This window comes from Ammodytes marinus (assembly GCF_949987685.1).
Source record: "Ammodytes marinus genome assembly, chromosome: 5".
Classification (NCBI taxonomy): domain Eukaryota; kingdom Metazoa; phylum Chordata; class Actinopteri; order Uranoscopiformes; family Ammodytidae; genus Ammodytes; species Ammodytes marinus.
Window position 1 is genome coordinate 32319145 of NC_137234.1, and position 21701 is coordinate 32340845.

The following is a 21701-nucleotide window of genomic DNA, read 5'->3' on the forward strand; positions in this document are numbered from 1 at the left end:
TTTCACCATTTAGGTTGAATTAGGCTACTGAAATAAATTAACTTTTGCACGATATTCTAATTTTTCGAGTTTCACCTATATCTTACATGTAGGGGGAGTCATAATGGAATATATGGTCAAGATGCTTTGCAATGTGCTCTGTGCGCTTGTTTCATGTGATCAGAGGACATCTGTCTCGTCCTGTTAGCTGGGCTCATCATGTGTGATCTGAACACACTTTTCTGAAGACAAGTTACCTCCCGCCCCAATCCCACATTGTTTCAATGAAAGACAGTTGATTAAACATATGTGCTGCCAATGCACCCGCGGTAGCTGTCTGTCTCCAGGAGTATCTGCACAAAAACGAAACCAAAACTCTCGCCCATACCCATACCCAACTCTCTCCTTCGGTTTCGTTTTAAAATAATAGACTTCATGGCTGCAGACGTGCAGTCTACGACAAAAGTTGTTGGTAAGTGCGTATTTTATATATTTTCAGTTTGAGAGCCTAATTGTTTTACGCATAGAAACTGCAGCGCTTAGTGCAGCCTCCAGTCGGCGTGTAGAACTAACAGACTCATCACAAAGCGATGCTCGTTACCTTAAATAACCTCAGTTGTTTTAGGACATGCTGGATGATATGAAGAGAAGAAGAGCACCCTATTTGCCAGTGTGCATTTTATTTTCCATTGAAGGCATAATAAACCTAAAACAAGTGAAGGCCACAAGACGTGCGCACGAGCCAATGACATGCAAAACCTGCTTTAAAACATTTTGCGCACAAGCCCTCACCGTTCTAGCATATGGGAGATAGGCTTACGTACAGTGGAGGAAATAAGTATTTGATCCCTCACTGATTTTGTAAGTTTGCTCACTTACAATTAAATTAACGGTCTATCATTTTAATGCTAGGTTTATTTTAACAGTGATAGACAGAATATCAAAAAGAAAATCCAGAAAAACATATAAAAAAAGATAGAAATTATTTTTAATTTCATTGAGTGAAATAAGTATTTGATCCCCTATCAAAACATTGCTTAGTACTTGGTGGAGAAACCCTTGTTGGCAAGTACAGAGGTCAGACGTGTCTTGTATATGACCAGGTTTGCACACATCTCAGGAGGATATTTGGACCACTCCTCTTTGCAGATCCTCTCCAGTATTCTTTAAGGTTTCGAGGCTGTAGCTTGAGCTTCAGTTCCCTCCACAGATCTATTGGATTAAGGTCCGGAGAATGGCTATGCCACTCCATGACCTTAATGTGCTTCTTCTTGAGCCACTCCTTTGTTGCCTTTGCTGTATTTTTAGGGTCATTGACGTGCTGGAAGACCCATCCGCGACCTCACACAGTATTTCATGGTACATGGCCCCATCCATAGTTCCCTCGATGCAGTGAAGTCCACCTGTCCCCTTAGAAGAGAAACACCCTCAAAGCATAATGCTTCAACGTCCGTGTTTATCTTTGGGGATGGTGTTCTTGGGGTTATAGTCAGAATTCCTCTTCCTCCAAGCATGGCGAGGCACTATGATACTAAATAACTTGATTTTGTTCTAATTTGACCACATCACCTTCTCCCAAGCATTCTCTGAGTCGTTCAGGTGTTCATTGGCAAACTTCAGACGGTTCTGTACATGTCCCTTCTTGAGCAGGGGGACCTTACAGGCACTATAGGATTTCAATCCATGTACTGTGTGTGAAATATAGGTTCCTTCAAGAAGTTGATGAAGCTGAATTTAGCTTCTGATTCCCAGCATTTGATATGAAAATTCTGGGGAAAGTAAAGGGAAGTTCAGCTAACGGATCTCAGTCTTATCCTCCTTTTTATTTGCACCTTTTAAGTCGATATATGACCACATATTTGTAATTATATTATCTCAGAGAGTCTTAAAATTATTTATAACACAGTATCAGATACTTAACTGGATCTTTGTGAAAATGCAAAAAATTGATTTCACTGTTTTTTTTTCTAGGTTTAGAGACTCTGGAATAATCTAGTCCAAATAAAGTGGATAAATAGGGGCTTAAAAGGAGCAATCACATGGAGTTTCAGTTGATCAAAACTGTATATTAAGTTTCCCCTAAGGTTTCCCCTTAACTGCCAAATCAGAACTTCAGCCAACTGCAGCGTGGTAAGATATTGGCATCTTTGAATGATAAGATAAATCTAGCTCCTGCACATGGAATTGACTTGTCCACTCCCCTGCATTCACAAAATGTAACTTTTTTGTGTGTGTAAGATGATGACTTGAGTGGTCATTAGCCCTCTGAGATGTGAGTGTGGAAAGGGGTTTGCGGTAACACCTTGAAAAAAGGGTATAGTGATTAACTGTTAGTTAATGCTTAGTTAATGGTATAAACTGTGTAAGGTATGATTTCTGTTGCAGATGCTTCAAGTTCATCAGCTGAAGTTGTGAGTCTTTGTGCAGACTTTTACATGTGAGCTTGTGTTCATGATTGCCTACCAGCCGATGGAGTCTGACCATGGATGAGGAGGTTGACCCTGACGAAGAGAACGTGAACTCCATCTTGGCTCAGGAATCCTCAGAACTGTTCCACATCCTGAGAAATCAGTCGCCCACTGTCATAATGAAGCTATGCCAAATGGTTCCCAGTGGTGCTGGGTGGAACCACAACCGTCTGGCCACTTGTGCAGCAACGGGAACCGAACACATCCAAGACTTGTTGGAGTATTTCAAGGAGGCCAATGCTGCAGATTGCCGCTGCTTCCTTGAAAGGGTGTGTCTTTTGTGTGAGAACATCCCGATGCGCCTGGAGTCGAGGCTCCTGTCAGTGGCTGGATATGCAAACAGTGAGTACACAACGATGTTATAAATTCTCACAAGTGATGCTGGTCCTTGGCTTGAAAGCTCATATTGAGGGTTTTGCAGTTTGTTTTGTGACAGCATCCTTATCCCCAACAGTCCAAACTCACTCACAGTAGTCAGGTGCTGTAAAACACAGCAAAAATTGTCATTTCAACAAGTTATTAGTGTTTAGTTTCATACACACATAATGTTGTTTTTATTGCATACACTGATGACTTTTCATCATCTGTGCTACTTGCTTGTTTTGGCGATATGCTTGTATTTCTCCATTGTGCATAGGCTTGCTGTAATTATAAATGTAATGTAATCTATTTATTTTTTAACCAATGTATTTTAGGGTATTAATAACTGGCCGGGGACTACAGCTGGATATTAACCATGTAGCCACTTTTGCTGTACAGTTAATTAAAGGGGACTGTCCACAAAATGATAAACTATCAAACTAATACTAAACTTAAGGGTAATTTAAAAAAAATTGGACAAGGTCTAAACTGTGGCTGTATATGACTTTACGAGTTTTAGTCTGTGTGTGCCTGTGATAACTTATGGAAAGCACCGTCTGTTGCAGCACTAACTGTGGTGTGTTTCTGCAGGAGTTTTCTGTATGAAGTCATTTGGGCTGCCCTAATCAAGGCACCACAATAGAATCAAAAAGAGCCCAGTCAGAATATTCAATGTGACCAATTTGAACACAACAAATAAGCGTTTTTAGTTTACTTTTGCAGCATCTTTTTAGCTTATTTTAGTTAAATAAGGTATTTGGGTGCTGTTTCTCTAAGCAGAATTTTACTGTTTAATGTCTTTCAGAGTTAGTGTGCTCTGTTTTAACATTGCCTTCGACACAGTACTAAACTGTAAATGGTGGAGTGCTTTATTACACACAGCATATGCTGGTTTTACTACTGTCAGAGTCAGTTCGTGGTTCATATTCTCACTGTCAATGTCAATATGATAAATGAAATGATCATTTCTATTAAATGCTAGTGGATGTACTTAGTTGGTTTGTCAGTAAAAAGTCTCAATTTGTTTTTCATTTTGAAGAACTAAAATATATTTGTTCATGTTTAACTTTTGTTGAATCACTGTCAATTATAACCATTCAATGTTTTTGACGACCATAATGTTTTTATTTTTAATTAACTTGTTTGTAAATGTAGATGCTCTAAATATTCTTCAGTTCACTGCACTGAATTATAATTAAGGCGCATAGCCTTCTAGTAAAACAGATCAATTTGTTCAGTAGAGGACATACAGCTGCAGAACCAGTGTCTTTGAGAAACATAAGTTTATGACACTGTGTGTGTGTGTGTGTGTGTGTGTGTGTGTGTGTGTGTGTGTGTGTGTGTGTGTGTGTGTGTGTGTGTGTGTGTGTGTGTGTGTGTGTGAGTGTGAGTGAGAGGGTGTATGAGAGTGTATGTGCAAATGTTAAGAGGACATATAAAATGACTTTGTACCTGGCCGCACTGGCATGCATGAGTTATAATATGTTGAATTAATACAACATTATTATTATTATTATTATTATTATTATTATTATTATTATTATTATTATTATTATTATTATTATTATTATTATTATTATTATTATAATTTGTCTTAGCAGATATAACATGATTGACAGACTGAAGTGGAAAAGTGAAAATGAAAGTCAGCTGACGGGAGAGGCATCAGTTTGTACAGAAACGATCAGATGTACTCAGTAAATCTTGTGACTTTGGTCTTTTGTTTCACTTTGGGAATCCCCAGAATCTCCAAATGATTTAGAAAGTAAAAGCTAAGGCCGAATAGTAACCAAGCAGCATTTGTGAAATTCCTGCAGTGCACTTGATAGCAGTAGACTTGTTTTCTGACATTTTCCAGTATTCTTTATGTAGGCCTACTGTATATTTAGTTTGTGTTTTTTTCTGCATGGTAGATGCTTGTGCCAGTTCCAGTGTAAAGGTTGAAAAGACGCCGCTACCCCCATCAATGCAGCAGCTCAACAAACGCCCACGGATTGGTAGAACAAACACACACACATACATTACCTACACAAACGCACATGCGCATGCACTTTAACTTTGTAATACTGAAGCTAGATTCGCCTGCACAATCTAACCACGTGGCAAATGGCCATTCACTGGTTAAAGTCTATGGCTGTAATTTGATACAGTGTGGCAAAGTCAGCCTTGCTGCCAATTTTTCCAACTGACCACAAAAAAGTCTCCAACAGCTGCCAAAAAAAAACATTTTCCCCAAAGAAAGCATACCTTATTAATGTAGCTGTAAAACTGATAACATGACTTGTCATAAATCTTACATGGCAATAGTTTTTTTTAAATTTATTTTTAACTTTTAAAAACTTTAACATAAAACAATGTAAAAAAAATGTATAAAGCCAAGAAGAACAGTTGTTTCAGAGTTTGACAGAACATTGTAAAGTCTAGGGCCTAGGCGGTGGGGCTGGCAGCCTCTACATCTCACATTTCGTACATTACATGAAAGTGGGGTAAAAACATTTTTGGTGAATGCTCTCGGTGAGGAACTATCATTAAAATGACAGTATTCCATCTGAAAACTCTACTGTCCTGTTCTCATACAATAAGTTCTTATTGCCACAGTGAGAGTAAGATGTAGCCATAACATTCCTTACTGAGTTTGAACACTGTGTAAAGTAACAGATAGTAAAAGCCAAAAGAGGTTTTCATTTCACAGTGGTCATACATCAGTGAGTGATGTATTAACTGTGGGATTAAAGTAGCCATCTTTGATATGTTTCTACGAGTGTAACATTACCGGGTGTAACACCGCGCTCATGTTTAAGGCTCAACCCAAACAAGTGTACTAAATTGAATGTACTATGTGTTAGATGCAAATTAAATAATCATGTTTCTTTTGCTGGAACTTTTGTTTAAAATTAATTCAAATTTAAATTCAGTATTTTAAAATAATTTTCAGTGTGTGTGTGTGTGTGTGTTAATTAGACATGGATATGTAGTTGACTAAGTGCAAAAAGACCACATGGCCTTGTTGGAAGAGGCATGCTAAAAACTTGTGCGTTGAATCTTTGCATCTGACCAAGACAAATTATGTTATGCCACAGATACAGCCTCCTGTATGCAGTTTTTTCTATTATGTATTTCACCCACAGATCACTGGGAGCACTACATAGATGCAGTGAGGAGTTTACTGGAGAAGAGGTGGGAGCGACTCAGTGAGAGCCTGGTAAGGGAGGTCCTACTGGAGAATGTTTGGGTCAGTCTAAGAACCGCGAACCGAGGCCGGGACAGACCTGATCAAACCCCTGGACCATCAGACAGAGGAAGCAGAACACCAGGTTAGTAAGACTTCCTCTTCTTAGTACACCAAATTCAGAAAAAAGAAAGACTGATAAATAATAATTGATAGGTTTTATATAGCGCTTTATTGCCTAGGCACTCAAAGACGCTTTACATTTCCTGGTTCAATTGGTTCACAGTCATACCGGTGGTGGTAAACTACGAGAGTAGCCACAGCTGCCCTGGGGCAGACTGACGGAAGCGTGGCTGCCATTCAGCGCCAACGGCCCCTCCGACCACCACCTCAAACATACAGCAATCATACACATTCACACAGGTGATAATACACTAAACCTGGAAACAATGCATCTATGATCCAGCTTGGACATTACATAAAAGCAATTCTGGGTAATGCTTGTTGTTGTCCAAATCACTTTTTGTCAAAATCAGTGAAAATCTCCCTTTGATCCGTTCCCTGTCCATACTGTGTGCGCTGTGAAAAATGAAATCCAGTGTTGATACACAGGTTCTGTTAAAAGGCATGTTGCTAGATCGGTGGGTCCCCTTTTTTTACATACCCTTTGCTTACATACCTAGGCTGTATATTAGGACCACATATTATTTCTGCACACACACAGTACAGACAGGTTCTTGACAACTAAACAAGCATTCTCCAAAATCGCTGACCTCACCTTTAATGTGTGCTGTACACTTTTTTACTGTCAGAGCTTGATGGGGATTATGTGGCTATGGACTCCAGAGTGACATTAGAGATCTTCCTCCAAGGATGTGCAGGAAAGGTGACAGTTCTCCTTGGCCCGGCTGGATCAGGGAAAACTCTGCTGATGACTTGTTTAGGACAGCAGTGGGCTCATGGACTGGTACGTTGTTTACATTTTCTCATCATTCAATAGTTTGCATTATAGTTGTTGGTGAGGACCAGGTAGGACTGTATTGCTTGTTTTTGATAGGGTTTGTGTTGTGCTTTATTAACAAAAGTGGATGCTGTGTGCTAGTGTGTGGGATTGGTGTTAGGGCTCATTAAATATGTGTTTATGCTTGTTATAAAATAAGAAAAGGCGAGAAGAAACTGTGAAACAATAGAGGGATATTCTAACCTACTCAAAATAATGACTCTATGAAGATGATACATTTAAAAAATAATAATAATCTGGGTCTGTACAGCCAAGACCTTTTCAGGCCTCTGTAGCCTGCTTATCATTTTCCACTTGAGGGGTAGAGACTCAAGGCTACATTAGCTGTTGCTGGCATAACACGTCTGAATTCCCGACCAAACTGTCTGCTGTCTAGCAGGCCTGCCCAGACAAATGACTGGGCCCCTGAAAAGGTCCAGTCATTGGGCCCCCTTTACTCATACTGAACTTGTATCAATGATGCGCTTATTCCTAAATAAACACATACCTGTACACAGGGCCGGTTCTAGCCAGTTAGGTTAGGGTGGGCTACTGAAAGAATAGTGGGCAGAGATACAGACGATGCGAGAGCGCGTGTAGCGCGCGAGCGGACATTTTTTGCCCTTGCAAGATCTCTGTACCTGCTTTTTGGCACATTTACTGTAATGTAAGCTTTTAGACCCACCAATGCTGTAGGGGGGGTCTACCATGATAGCACTGCTACCAGAAGCTTTCCGCATCAGTATAACAACCATCTGCCACCTTCGTTTAAAGGCTAAATATGTAATTTTCTTAGAAAATAATAGATAAAATATACAGAATCATTTGCAGAACACCCTCACAAAGACACCTCAAAACTTGATGAAATATCACAGTATCTCCGAATTGAAAATCCACTTCTGCTGGCAGAAATACTGATATATTAAGGAATTTTCCGGGGGTCTAAAGCCCTTGAAAGTTCCCTCTTTTTTTCCTTTCTTTTCTGGTACCCTGATTTGTGTCCAGGTCCTGGCATCACTGAGCTTGCTAGGTTAGCTTGCTCACCATCAATACATAGCTAACGCTTGTTTGGTTGACCTGCTGCATGCAACAGTTTTGAGGGGGGAAAAACGATCCATGATACTTTTAGTTTTTCAATATAAAATGTGATATATTTTACCCAAGTAACAATGAATAAAATGTTTTCTTTTATTATAGAAAGTTCTCTTGCGAATATAGCGTTCATAATAAAGGTTGGCTAAGTTAGTTCATCTGCATTTTTATTTTTATTTTTTTTTCTCTCTGGTGGCTGGGCCCTAGAAAGCTTTCCCACTTTCTACCCCTTATGGGCGGCCCTGCTGTCTAGTGGCGTCATGGGTAACAGAGCGTTATTGATTGATTTTCCGATTAGCGGATGCCAGTATTGTTTATCCAGTGTGTGTGTGCGTGCGCACACACACTCACACACACACACACACACACACACACACACACACACACACACACACACACACACACACACACACACACACACACACACGCGCTAGCCGTGGGCAGAGATGAGGAGTGAGATTTTTTCTCACATACCTGAAAACAGACTGATGTGCAAAATTGGTTCCCATTCAACATGTTACTTTTGTGCTTGATGCATTCTCATATTTTGTCTCTTTTTTTTCTCTCCCTCACTCTCTGCGGGTTCATCATCTAGGGCCCTATCCCTTCATCTGTACTGTTTGTTCTGCTAGAGTTTCGACAGCTTAACTTGCTGTCCCGCCCTCTCTCCCTGTCTGAGCTGCTGTGCCAACACTACCTCCCTCCGATCTCGAGCCAAGACCAAAAGGTACGAGAAAAATATAGAAGAAGCATTTTTCAAACAGCAGAATACTTCAGCCTGTTCATGTTGACTGGCAGGTCACCAGGGGATTTGTTTAACTTTAAATCAAAATGAAATATACATCTTATAAACCATTAAGAACCATAGAGTCAGTTGAGTAGGGTCGAACATTTGAAGTATAACCAAGAAAAAAAATTAAAGTACTTCATTCTTTTTTTTTTATATACAGTACATACATTCATAACCATCGAGCAAATAATAGGTTGTGATTAAACACGTTATGGTGACATCAATAATAATGGTTTTTCTTGGGAGTTCCTGGAAATATTTATGAAAAAGGCATTGTTCAGTATTACTTAAATGTGTTTAGGTAATTGTAACGGACAAATGTTTGCCACCAGTGAATATCTTTGAGCTCAATAGGTGAACCTTACACATTGCCTTTGTTATTCTAACATTCATCAAATACCTGTATTCTGGGTTCTGAGCAGGAAGCCATTGTGGAGTACCTCCTTTCCAATCCAGAGCAAAGCTGTTGGGTGCTGGATGGCTATGATGAGTTCCACAGCAAACTCACCAGACATAAGGTGCTTCAAGGGCTTTTGGATCCAGAAAAGCCTCTACCTGTTGCGGACCTGGTCTCAGGGTTGTTGAATCGCCAGCTTCTTCCTGGCTGTACTGTGGTGGTCACCTGCCGTGTACGCAGCATCATCGATTTGGAAGGCGTGTCAGATAAGGTGGGACAGCTGCTGGGGTGGGACTGCCATGAGATCAAGGAGTATGTGCACAACTTCTTTGGAGTAAAAGGTGAAAACATGTATGCATATTTACATTGTGATATGTGTGTATATATACACTCATATACTGTATAGACTGCAATTTCTTTGGGTGCAGGTGATAGGCTAATTTGACTGCATGACATGCCATGTTTTATAGTGGATAATTGTAAAGCTATTTTGGAAACAATTGATTTGGGTTGAACTCTATGCTCAATGCTATCTCCTCATGTGCTTTTTGAAATTGACCTTGCATTCCCACAAAAGGGTTTTTAATTACTCCAGCTGACCTCTCCTCAGCTGTGCGCTTTACTCAAAATGAGTGTAAACATCTATGTGCATCTACCTAAAATATATATGGACTTAAAACAAATTTACATCTCAACCGCAAAGGTCACACAGCAAACAGAGCTCTTGGGGTGCAGGCAGCGGATCTCCTTCTCTCCACTCGACACCTCCTTGCCATGTCATCCCTCCCTGCCCTCTGCAACATCTGCTGCATCTGTCTGGAGCATCTACTGCTGAAAGGGAGGGACTGGGAAGGCACTCAGATACCCCAGGAAAGAGGAAGTGAGACAGGGAAGAATGCGAGAGAAATTGAAGAATGCCATTCACAAAGGGGAGATTTTGGAGGAAGAGGTACTGACGACATAATGATGGATGTAACAAATGTTAGAGCACATCTAGCTTCCACACTGCCCCAGATACCGTCAACCCTTACCCAGGTCTACCTCACTGTTATTGAGGCATTTCTGAGCCGTGTTCCCGATTCAAGAGGAGGAAATGACAAGCCAACGACCCCAAAACCCCCACAGAGGTGAAGGCTGAGTACAATTCACACCACTGACATGAGATAACACGCACAAGATAACGTCTTGAATACATTTGATTGACGAGGAAATTCAAAGGAAAGCTAGATTCCTCAATGGTGAAGCCATTTCAGTACACCACACACAGGGAGAAGTGAAGTGACCCACGAAAAGCCTTAGAGAGATACAATCTTTAAAAAAGCTGAAAGAGATTGTATAAAATAGGGCACAGCTAGATATGAACACTATAGCACAAACAGGAAAATGTTACCAAGTAGTTTTCTTGTTTAAAAAAAACTCTGGCAAAATGTCTTGATTTGCAGTTTCCAATTCGGTTTTCACCATCATATAATGTTTCAATGCAGCAAGTTTGATCTTTGTTGAAATATGATCAAATGCAAAATAATAATAATTTCTTGTCTCTCTGTGCAGTGCTGAGTCCATGCTGAGTATGTTTGCTTCTGAGTTGTGTGCGCTGAGTCAGCTGGCTTGGGAAGGCTTAGAGAGCAACAAGATCCTCTTCACGGCACAGGACATTCCTCAGGATGTTTTGGAGTTTTCAATCAGGACAGGGCTCTTCTCCCAGGTCAGCCATGGTTGTACAGTATGTGTGAATGGCCTGTTGGTGTTTAGGTATCTTCTGAAACTTGAGGGCCATATTATTTGCTCAAGGAGGTACTATGGCAATATAATGATACTTGGGTGATGGTATCACTTTATTTTGTAAGTGGTTCGAAGTAATCTGATAGCAAAACACACATGTCTTCACTCTACCAGGCTCATTGAATAAGCTTACCAACTTTTTTCTGTCATTTCCTTCTGAGCAATTTTTACATAACTTCACCGTGACTGCTACAAATCAACACTCTCTCATTATTTCACAATTGCTCTCTGTTTACAATGAGCAAAGGCTCTGTGAGGCTGGAGAATGTTGGTCTCGTTGTTTGTGACATAATAGATGATACGCTAGTTTATATTTTTCTTTCAGGTGGAGCTCAGACGAGAGGATGGCGTGCTTATCAAGTGCTACAGCTTCGTTCATCTGACGGTACAGGAGTTTTTGGCTGCACTGAGAATCATGACCAGTCCGGATGTTAGCGACATGCAGCTCAAGAAGAGGTAAGGAACCAAATTCAGAGGAGCCAAAAGGAACCGGAAAGGAACATGGTTATACTCCTCTGTTCTGTTGGTCCTGTGCTTGATATTTTATTTTACATTATACAACAGTATTACGCTATTATTGTACATTTCCTCTAATCATTATGTCTGTGCCAGTCATGGGTAGATAGATAGAGAGATAGATAGATAGATAGATAGATAGATAGATAGATAGATAGATAGATAGATAGATAGATAGATAGATAGATAGATAGATAGATAGATAGATAGATAGATAGATAGATAGATAGATAGATAGATAGATAGAAAAAAGTTAATTAAAGATTAATTAGAAAATGTGCATGGTCGCAGAAGGGAGTCATTGTGTGGTTATTGCTGTTATAATGACCTTCCGTGCTGTTCCTTATTACAGTGGAGCTATAGGAGTAGGCTGTGTAGGGGGGGGGGTGTAGTGCTGTTCATTCATGTATATTTACATTGTGTCGAGTGGACACATGAGTTGACAATGGCGGCAGGCGCAGGTAGCAGTTCGGCAGGTGCTGCTGGATCTCCTCTCCTTAAACAATGTGGGAGACCGCTAAATGATCTAAATGCGATTGTTGCGAAACATGAACGGCGTTTGGAAAACATCAAAACCACGGAATTATTGCGCTACGTAAACTGGACCGTTTACCTGTTAATTCTCCTGATCATACCAATGTGGGGAAACTGGTCTGCCGCTTGCTGGCGTTCTACACCACGCGTTAACTCACCGGAGAATGTCGCTGCACCTCTCGATTCCTGGAGTCAGTTCATTATCTACTCCAGTGTCCTGGATGGCGGAAAAGCGTCTGCCCGGTGTGGTAGGCAGCATGAACGGCATGGCCGCAGAGCGATCCCCGTGTCAACAAACCGGGGAAATTCCATCTTTCTCTGCACTATCCTCCTGCTATGTGGCGATGTTCACTTAAATCCCGGGCCCATGGACCCTATGCAAATCCAGGCTATCGACTCTGGCGAAACAGCTGTTTTGGGTCTATCAACAGCCTCCCACGGATTTTCCACACCGGAGAAACTCCACCACGCATTTCCCGCAGGAATACAAGGTACATTTGCGTCTGCAAACTCGGAGACTACACTTCACAACATTGGCCACATTCTTCTAAATGCTGGTCCCACTAGTGTGACAAATGTGCCACGGACTATCAATAATAACTCTGTGACGAACAAACAACTGAAAACCAAACTGTTTCAAACTGTCAATCACGCTAGCGTATTGTGGAACCCGAATACAAAACCGAAAGGGATATTCGGCGGACATTTAAACATACGCAGCGTTGTTTCAAAGACGGAACAACTTGAACATTTACTTACAGACTCGAACCTTGATTATCTGTGTCTTACAGAAACTTGGTTAACGCCTACAACTCCTTTAGCTGTTTTTAATGTCCCGGGCTATAAAGTATACAGACGAGACAGAGGAAAAGGCAAAGGGGGCGGGGTTCTTATTTATGTCAAAGACAGCATTCAGAGCAAACAAATAGACATAGATGAAAACAGCCAGGAGTGCGTCGGTGTTACAATTACGCTCTCTCCTCAAATGTAATTTATTGTTTTTGCAGTCTACCGGCCACCTACTGCTACAAATGATTTCTTTGATTTTTTATCTGGCATTTTAAAAAAACATGATGGAAAAGAAATTCTTCTAATGGGAGACTTCAATTTGAACTGGTTGGACAAAGTACGGAGAAAGAAACTTAAGGACATTACCAACACATTTCAGATGACACAAATGATAAATAAACCTACAAGAATAACAAAATCTTCACAAACACTACTGGATCTGATTTTTACAAATAAAGCAGAAAGAATAACAAAAACTTACAACTTAATCACTGGTCTCTCAGATCATAATCTGACACTATCTGCTCGAAAGCTGACAAGGACAAGATATAGAAATAAAAATGAAATGGAAAAGAATTCTAAAATCCCTTTCATCCCTAAGAAAGATCTAATGATAATTGAAAATGAGATAAAGCAAACTAATTGGAACAACACTGTTGCAGATAAATCCTGTGAACAGGCATGTGATGATCTAATGTCAGCTTTCGGACAGATAATTGGGAAGTATACCAAGACAAAGACCCAGAAGCCTAATGCTAAATGGTGTTTACCTTGGTTTAATAGTACTCTGTGGGACTTAATGAAAAAAAGAGATGCCTCTCTGAAAAAAGCTTTAAAATCTGGACTAGATACTGATCGGTTAACCTACAAAGGTCTGAGAAATAAAGTCATAATGCAACTTAGAAAGGCTAAAGCACATTTTTTTCTTCAAATCATTATAGAAGCAAAAGGGAACAGTAAATTGTTGTGGGAAAGCATTGATAAACTTCTTGGGAAGGGAAAACCCAAGAGTGGTAGCATACAGTTGAAAGTTAATGGTATTATGGTAAATGACAATTCTGCTGTGGCAACTCATTTTAACAATTATTTTTTAGATTCTGTTGTAGACTTGGGACAACATTTTATAAAAAACCATCTCCCTCAAGTCCCACCTAATGATCTATCTGCTTTTACTCTGACACAGACAAATGACACAAAGGTTGATAAATGTATCACTACCCTATCGAACAGTAAAGCCAAGGACATATATGGACTTGACACAGCGCTAATAAAAAAATATAAAGAAACAATAACTTCTCCTCTAACTCAACTAATAAATAAGTGTATAGATGAGAGCACTTTCCCCAGTGCCTTAAAACTGGCTATAATAACCCCTGTGTACAAATCTGGAGGAAAAGAGGAGGTAAGCAATTACAGACCAATAAGCATACTCCCTGCCATTTCAAAAGTAATTGAAAAGGTTGTAGCAGAACAATTAATTGCACACCTTGATTCCAAGGCTCTGTTACACCCCATGCAATTTGGCTTCAGGAAAAAACATTCTACTGAAACTGCCTGCTGCTACTTCCTTGAAGTATTGAAAGTCAATCTTGATAGGGGAGGAGTAGTAGGAGCAGTCTTCCTTGATCTACGAAAGGCATTCGACACAGTAAACCATACTATATTACTCAATAAATTGGCCAACTATAACGTTTCTATCTCTACACAGAACTGGATTAAATCATACCTAGCTAGCCGACAACAATGTGTTCGAATAAATAACAAATTATCACCTCTGAAAAACTGCACCATGGGAGTGCCACAAGGCTCGATTTTAGGACCGCTGCTCTTCAGTATATACATAAATGACCTTCCATCCGTTTGTAATGATGTTGAGCTTATGATGTATGCTGATGATACTGTGTTGTACACCCATGGGAAAAACACCTCAGAAGTTGCTTCTAAATTGACTAAGGAAATGGAAAATGTTGCTAAATGGCTTACTGACTCAAATCTTACACTTAATGTTGGGAAGACTGTTACAATGTACTTTTCAAATAGGTGCAAATGTAAAGATTGTCCTGACATTTATGTTAATGGACAAAAAATAAAAAATGTGGAAGAATTTAAGTACTTAGGTGTCACTCTTGATCCAACACTAAATTTCAAAAAGCATATAAAAAGGTTGAGTAACACAATCAAATTTAATCTGGCAAACTATCGATTCATAAGAAACTCTCTTACAGTTGAGGCATCAAACACCTATCTGAATGCTATGATTCTTTCCCATTTTTCTTACTGTATGACAAGTTGGTCTCAAGCAGGTAAAACAACCTTGAGACCACTTGAATCTTTATATAAAAATGCTCTTAAAATTCATGATAAAAAAACTCGTCAATATCACCACTGCAAAATCTTGGATAAACACAATCTGCTTAATTTTGAAAATCGCATTGTGTATGCTAATGTGCGCTTAATTTTCAAAATCCTACACAATGCTGCACCCCCTCCTTTAAGGAACTTTGTGACACTGGGCTCAGAAATGTCAGCACGAGCAACCAGGTCAACAATTAGGGGAGAATGCAGAATCCCACAACGCAGAACTACATTTGGAAAGTCGTCCTTCTCCGCTGTAGGCATTAAACAATGGAACAGACTCCCAACAGATCTTATAACCAATGGTGATTTCCGGGCTTTCTCCCGTCTGACAAAGGTTTGGTTGCTCACGCAGCAGACCTGCACACACCTATAGAATGTTGTAGTGCTAATAGGATAGGGGTATTTTTTTTTTTTTTTATTAATTAAGTAATGTAGTGCTTTTCATAAACTTTTTTTATTTTTATTTTGTATCCTATGTATTTATATCATTGTACCTTGTTATCCTTTTAATGTTTAATCCCATGTCTAGATATTATTGTGTCTTGTTTAGTTTAGCAGTATTTATTGTTACCTGCCCAGGGACTACAGGTGGAAAATAGCAGTTTGCTAAAACCTGGTACAATGCATCTCTCCTCTTGTTCCAAACAAGGTTAATGTTTCTTTTGTACATTGTCCCTGTTCAAATAAAGTCATAATAATAATAATTTACAGTGCAGAATTTATTGCTTTTTCTAAATGTAAACACCTAGCTTTGCACTCATTTGAATAAAACTCCATCTGTTTGCACCTGTGCGCCCACAGTTGTGCTCTACTTCCTGTACTGGGCACCAAGGGTTAGGGTTAGGGTTAAGGTACGTACACAAAGAAAGCGAAGCCCGCCATGGTTGTCGCGCGTCACGCTTCTGTGGCACGAAGATTTCCTCCAGCAATTTTATTTCAATTAATCAACAATAGCTGAGATCAGACCTGGCACAACTGTGCACTGTGTGCCTGGCGGCACATGGCCAAGCTGTGCCAAAAGACAGATGTAGCTGGCACAACTTCCAACAACACACACAAATAAACATCAACTGAAATTACAAAACAGATATGCATCGGTGCACTGTGTAACCCGCGGCTGTCCCGGCACAAATAGCATTAAAACAGCATGGAGAAGATCCCCGCTCGTAAATACACACACATTTACAGCAAGTCAGCAACATACTGGCTGGTGTCATAAATAGGGTCGGGTATCGGTTGGGTTTTTTCCGATACCGGTTACTACTCTTAAACGTTACTTGAAACGGTACTTTAAAGACCAGAAATGCACACACTTTGTCAAATAAGAATTCACTTTTATATACAGTGCCAAATTGAACACAATTAACTTCTTTTTTTTAAAGATATTTTTTCGGCAATTTTATGCTTTATTGATAGGGCAGAGAGACAGAGGTGAAATGGGGCAGAGAGGGGAGTAACATCGGGAATCGAACCCAGGTCTGCTGCTGGGCCCGGCCCAATGGGCCTCGGCCAGCAGCGGACCCGGGTTTCGATTCCGGCCCGCGGTCGTTCTCTGCATGTCGCTCCCCTTTCTGCCCCATTTCGGCATTTCATCAATAAAGCGTAAAAATGCCCCAAAAAATATCTTTAAAAAATAAATAAAATTAAATGCAGTATTGGATTTACAGTACTTTGATGGAATAAGTACACTCAATGAGAACCACAGACTGGCAACAGTCAAGGAAGAGCCTGTGCCTTTTGGAGTATTAACAGTGCTCATTTGCATTTAACTTGAAAGAAAATTCAACTTACATAAAAAATACAAAGAAGTCTTCTGTAAAGATAAGACCACAACTATTAACGTTGTCAAATTAACAATTTTTGTGCAGAAAAATTATCATGTTTGCCCTCTCAGGAAGGATAGGCTACTAGATATTTAATGTACATAAGCAGTCATGTAGTCTCACACGAGTTAGAAGAAAACATAAACGGAGTAGTTTATAAACACTCCTTCAACTCAGAGCCGGCCCAAGCCTTCATGGGGCCCTAAGCGAAATATGATTAGGGGGCCCCTCTCCAATGTTAGCGCTGCTGAAACTATAGACCTTTGTTAAATATCATTCACACACCCAGTGTTTTCCGCTAGTGCGTCCACTGTGCAGCTGTGCGAAAGTATTAGACAGCCGAGATTCAGACCCTCCTAGGGGTGTCCGGGGGTATGTCCCCCCGGGAGATTTTTTTAACCTTTTTAAAGTGAAATGCATGAATCTGGTGCACTTTGAGAGGAAAATTAAGAGGCTAAATCTGAGAAATGTTGTGTTAACAAATAATTTGGAGACACTGGGTCAGATGAATTAGAACCTATTGAAGAAGGACACATGGATTTTCCATAAAAATATAAATATAAAATAAAATATTATGGAGGGTCCTCTGGGTTGGGCTTGGAGCTCTTTTTCTTTTACGGGACATATTTCTCTGTAATATAATGAATGTATTTAAATGCAGTGAGAGGAACGAAGCAGAAGAACTCTGTTGTCCAGCTACTGTATCTTTTTTTCCACAGACGAGGCTGAAATAGGCTATAGACAGGGCAGCCCCATTTCCAATTGTTTTTAAATAAACTCAATACACGTTATCTGATATTATCTGATCATGTCACGTTCATCGATGTGAACGTGACATGATCAGATAATATCGGATTACCTCCCAGATGAACTGATTACATTTTTAGGCTATTAATTATCTAGACTAAAACATTTTATTCCTTTTTTTGTATGATAACTTACATTTGCATAATATGATGATATCAAACACACAAACTTAAAAAGTTAGTTCGCTTATGGCTTGGGCCGGCTCTGCTCCAACTAATTGTAGTTTTGCTGCTCAGTGTCTAAGCCGCACTATTGCATTGATCAGTGGAGACCATAGTTCGAGACGGATTGTTAACATGCGCCCAATTGCACCAAAAGGGCTATTAACTACAATGGGTCTGATGGCCAGCACTGTGTGTGTGTGTGTGTGTGTGTGTGGTGTGTGTGTGTGTGTGTGTGTGTGTGTGTGTGTGTGTGTGGTGTGGAGCATGGACCTATTAAGAAAGTGTAGTGACCATAGTGACTAACTATGATTGACGGATGTTAACTCCTATCATATGAGCTTTGACTGTCATTTGGCCAATCAGAAACCGTATTTGTCATTGAGGGGCGGTGACATCAGTAAGTCAGAGCGACTGCAGGGAAGTTTACAGTCATCGGAGCGTTCTTGTAGCCGCAGCCGCAGTACTATTATTTTACCGTGTTAATGTGCCTACTTGGTTTATGTGAATCACTTTTTAAATAAATTAACAGAGTTTGCCTACCGTTGTTTTACTGCCGTTTGCATTGCTTTATGCGCACGCTGATTAACGGCCGCGGTTGGCGGATTGTCACTGCAAATTAACGTGTCACCTCAAGTTAATAATGTGCTTTTGTCTATTGCTGTTTTCACGGTTTTTGAATGGTGCGTGGTGTTCTGGCCTACACACCTGAGGTGAATGTAGTGATTTTAGCAGACCAGCGCCGAAACAACACACTCACCTGTTTCCTCCACTATTGTCCCATTTTGCACCATTATGTTCCTGCGCACGACTGATGTGTGTATGTGTGTGTGTGTGTGTGTGCGTGTGTGAACACGAGATTAACTATGGTGACAGTATTCTTATGTGTTTGATTGATGGTTGTGTAGCAAAGATAAGGCAAATCCTGTTTGCCACAATATAAATAGTTAGTTTATTGTAAGGGAATTTAGTGTGATTGATTTGAGGCTCTATGTTATTATCTGTCTTATTTAAAGCTGGTTTTGCCAGCATTTTTAACCGTTTTTCTAAGCTGTTTTTAATGTTTTTCTTGGTAAATAGGCTACCTACACACTTTGTATTGTAAAAGTCAAGAAGGTTGGCTGACTAACTTGTTTTGCTCATTTTACTATTCATCTGATAAAGTTTTCTTTGTCCTTAATTCTCTTCACCAGAATACACCAAATTGCTTCTCTTAAAGCTCACATATTATGCACTTTGCTGTCAATTTTATATGGTCTAAGTAGTCCCTAATACTTATTTTTTTAAATGTTTGCTGAAAAACCTGTTCAGATCAGTTATTGTAGCAAGCCTCTATACCCTGATGTTCCTCTGGTCTCCGGATGACCTATATTGGTGTCTGCAGCCTGCGATCTGGCTGGCCCCTCCCACCTCTCTGCCGGGCCCTCCCACCGTCTCTGCCGTGCTATCGTGATACTAGAGAGACACTGCGTGACTGCGAACACAGTGTTTACCCGGAGCGAAGCCATACTTTGAACAGTTTGACATGACCTGACATGATTAAAACCAGTGAAAACAGTAGCTTCAAAGTTTGATTTCTACAGGAATAACTTCCCACCCTTTGTGGTGTTAAAAACGAGGCATTATTAAACTGCAGTGGGAAAGCTAAGTTAGTGTAATAGAAGCAAACGTTGGGTGCTACATCCGAAGCTACATGTGCGCTAACGGCTAAAAATAACACTCAGACTATTTAAAACCAGTGAAAACAGTAGCCTCACAGTTTGATTTCTACAGGAATAACTTCCCACCCTTTGTGGTGTTAAAAACGAGGCATTATTAAACTGCAATGGGAAAGCTAAGTTAGTGTAATAGAAGCAAACGTTGGGTGCTACTCCCGAAGCTACATGCTACACTAGGTAAATAACAGGCAAACAACCATTGAGGAGATTCCTTTTAGTTTCACCGATGGAATGACTACACAAGTAGTTCCCTAAGCCTTGTCTCGTTATAAACGCGGCATTATTAAGACTGCTGTGATTAAGATAAATTAGTGGATTATGAGCAGAATGCTTCTGTGTTGGTTTATGCAACACTCTGCATGGTTTGCTGCACTACGGGCATCTTGTCGCTTAGCGGGGAAAACAACATGGCTGTCGCTCGGAAAATTTTCCAGAGGATCTCGGGGCCGTGGACCAATAAGAAATGGGGGGGAGGGGAGTTATCATAGAACACGGCACGGTGGAAGTTTCTGGTTACTAATGAGGGGGGAAGCATGGACATATAAAGAAAATATGGGGATGTGGCTGTGCCGACTGACGTTATAGTCGGCGAGAATTCTGACTGGAGTATATTGGGGGGAGAGGTGGGGGTTTCAGAAAGGGGGAGAGTGAGAAAAGGAGAGATTGTTATTTTTTAAAATATTTTGGCAGTCTCTAGGCACACCGTGGACCCATGGATATGTTAGAACACATTTAAAAAGTGCATTTAGCATAATATGTGACCTTTAAATGATCAAATCACAAAAAAATGCCCCCAGAATCCCCTGCCGGGGTTTGTTTTCGGACTGCTCACCTTTTTCATGGCTTATGAGTTTGCATGCCTGCTTGAAGCCTGAAGATCCTTACTATTAATTAGCTGGTGAGGATAGGAACTCCCCTCTACACAGCAATATAATATATACTGTAGTATAGTATGTGTGCTCCTTAATTTGGATCCCATATAATACTGACTTTGCTTTATCCTCTTCCTTACTGCTCTCTCAGATTCAGTCTGAAAACCCGCTGGACGACCAAGTCAGACCAAAGGACAGTCTTTACTGATTCCCTACACCTCTTTGTATGCGGTCTGGCTTCTCCCAACTGCACTCAAGCCTTAGTTCAATTAGCCAGGACCTGTGGGGGAACAGGAGGCCAGAGTTGGGTCCAAAAACGTCAAGCCCTTGTTCTGAAACTGCTAGAAAAGCTGTGTAACAACAACACTCTGACTGGACCAAAGGTAGATTCTGACCCAAAGTCAATGCTGATAAATGGATGTATTTGACTAATATTCTCTGTTTCTTTAATTTTTCGCTACATTTCCCCAGATACTGGAGCTTTGCAACTGTGTCCAAGAGAGCCAAGACCACAAACTGGCCAAGCAGGTTGTGGGTACGAGACCCACCCTGGAGCTGCGCAACATTCGGCTCTTGCCTAATGATATTGATGCTCTGGCCTTTGTGGCCAACTCAGTGGGAGATAAAGGCATTGGTTTGGATTTTGGAGCATGCTCAATGGAGTTGGAGTGTTTAGACGTTCTGCCCAGTTGTCGGTACATTCACTTTCTCTGGTAGGTCTACACAAATACTCGCACATTAAAACAAAACACAGCATCAACAGACACAACATTTAAAAAAATAAAAGGGTAAAATAGAAATTCTGTGCCATTTCCTTTTGTGAAAGGCATTGCCTCTCAACTCCCAGTTCAACATTAAACGTGGAGTTGTCAAAATCATTCAAATAGTGAATATCCCGTCATGATCAGCGCTACCTGTCCGTGCAGTATGTGCCCTGAAAAAAAAGTCTGGTGCGTATGCTCTGTAAACGAGTATGTTAACAAAGGGTATGTAAACAAAGCAGGCCCACCGTAGCTAGCAACATGCCCATTCACAGGGCAGGCAGCGGATATTCACTAATTTCCAGAATTGCATGGCAACCTTTAA

At 40.4% G+C, this 21701-nt stretch overlaps 1 protein-coding gene across 1 annotated transcript in view; it reads left to right on the forward strand.

Moving 5' to 3' along the window:
* Nucleotides 1-2461: 2461 nt before the first annotated feature.
* nlrc5 (NLR family, CARD domain containing 5) overlaps nucleotides 2462-21701 on the forward strand; it is a gene marked incomplete at its 5' end in the record, with an annotated part of 40986 nt that continues 21746 nt past the window's right edge. The window contains 11 exons of the mRNA XM_080027198.1: nucleotides 2462-2789; nucleotides 4721-4804; nucleotides 5936-6121; nucleotides 6789-6943; nucleotides 8664-8795; nucleotides 9281-9589; nucleotides 9952-10382; nucleotides 10807-10960; nucleotides 11363-11493; nucleotides 20767-20998; nucleotides 21087-21328. Of these exons, the coding sequence (XP_079883324.1) occupies nucleotides 2462-2789; nucleotides 4721-4804; nucleotides 5936-6121; nucleotides 6789-6943; nucleotides 8664-8795; nucleotides 9281-9589; nucleotides 9952-10382; nucleotides 10807-10960; nucleotides 11363-11493; nucleotides 20767-20998; nucleotides 21087-21328 (2384 nt within the window). The remainder of the gene's footprint in view (nucleotides 2790-4720; nucleotides 4805-5935; nucleotides 6122-6788; nucleotides 6944-8663; nucleotides 8796-9280; nucleotides 9590-9951; nucleotides 10383-10806; nucleotides 10961-11362; nucleotides 11494-20766; nucleotides 20999-21086; nucleotides 21329-21701) is intronic.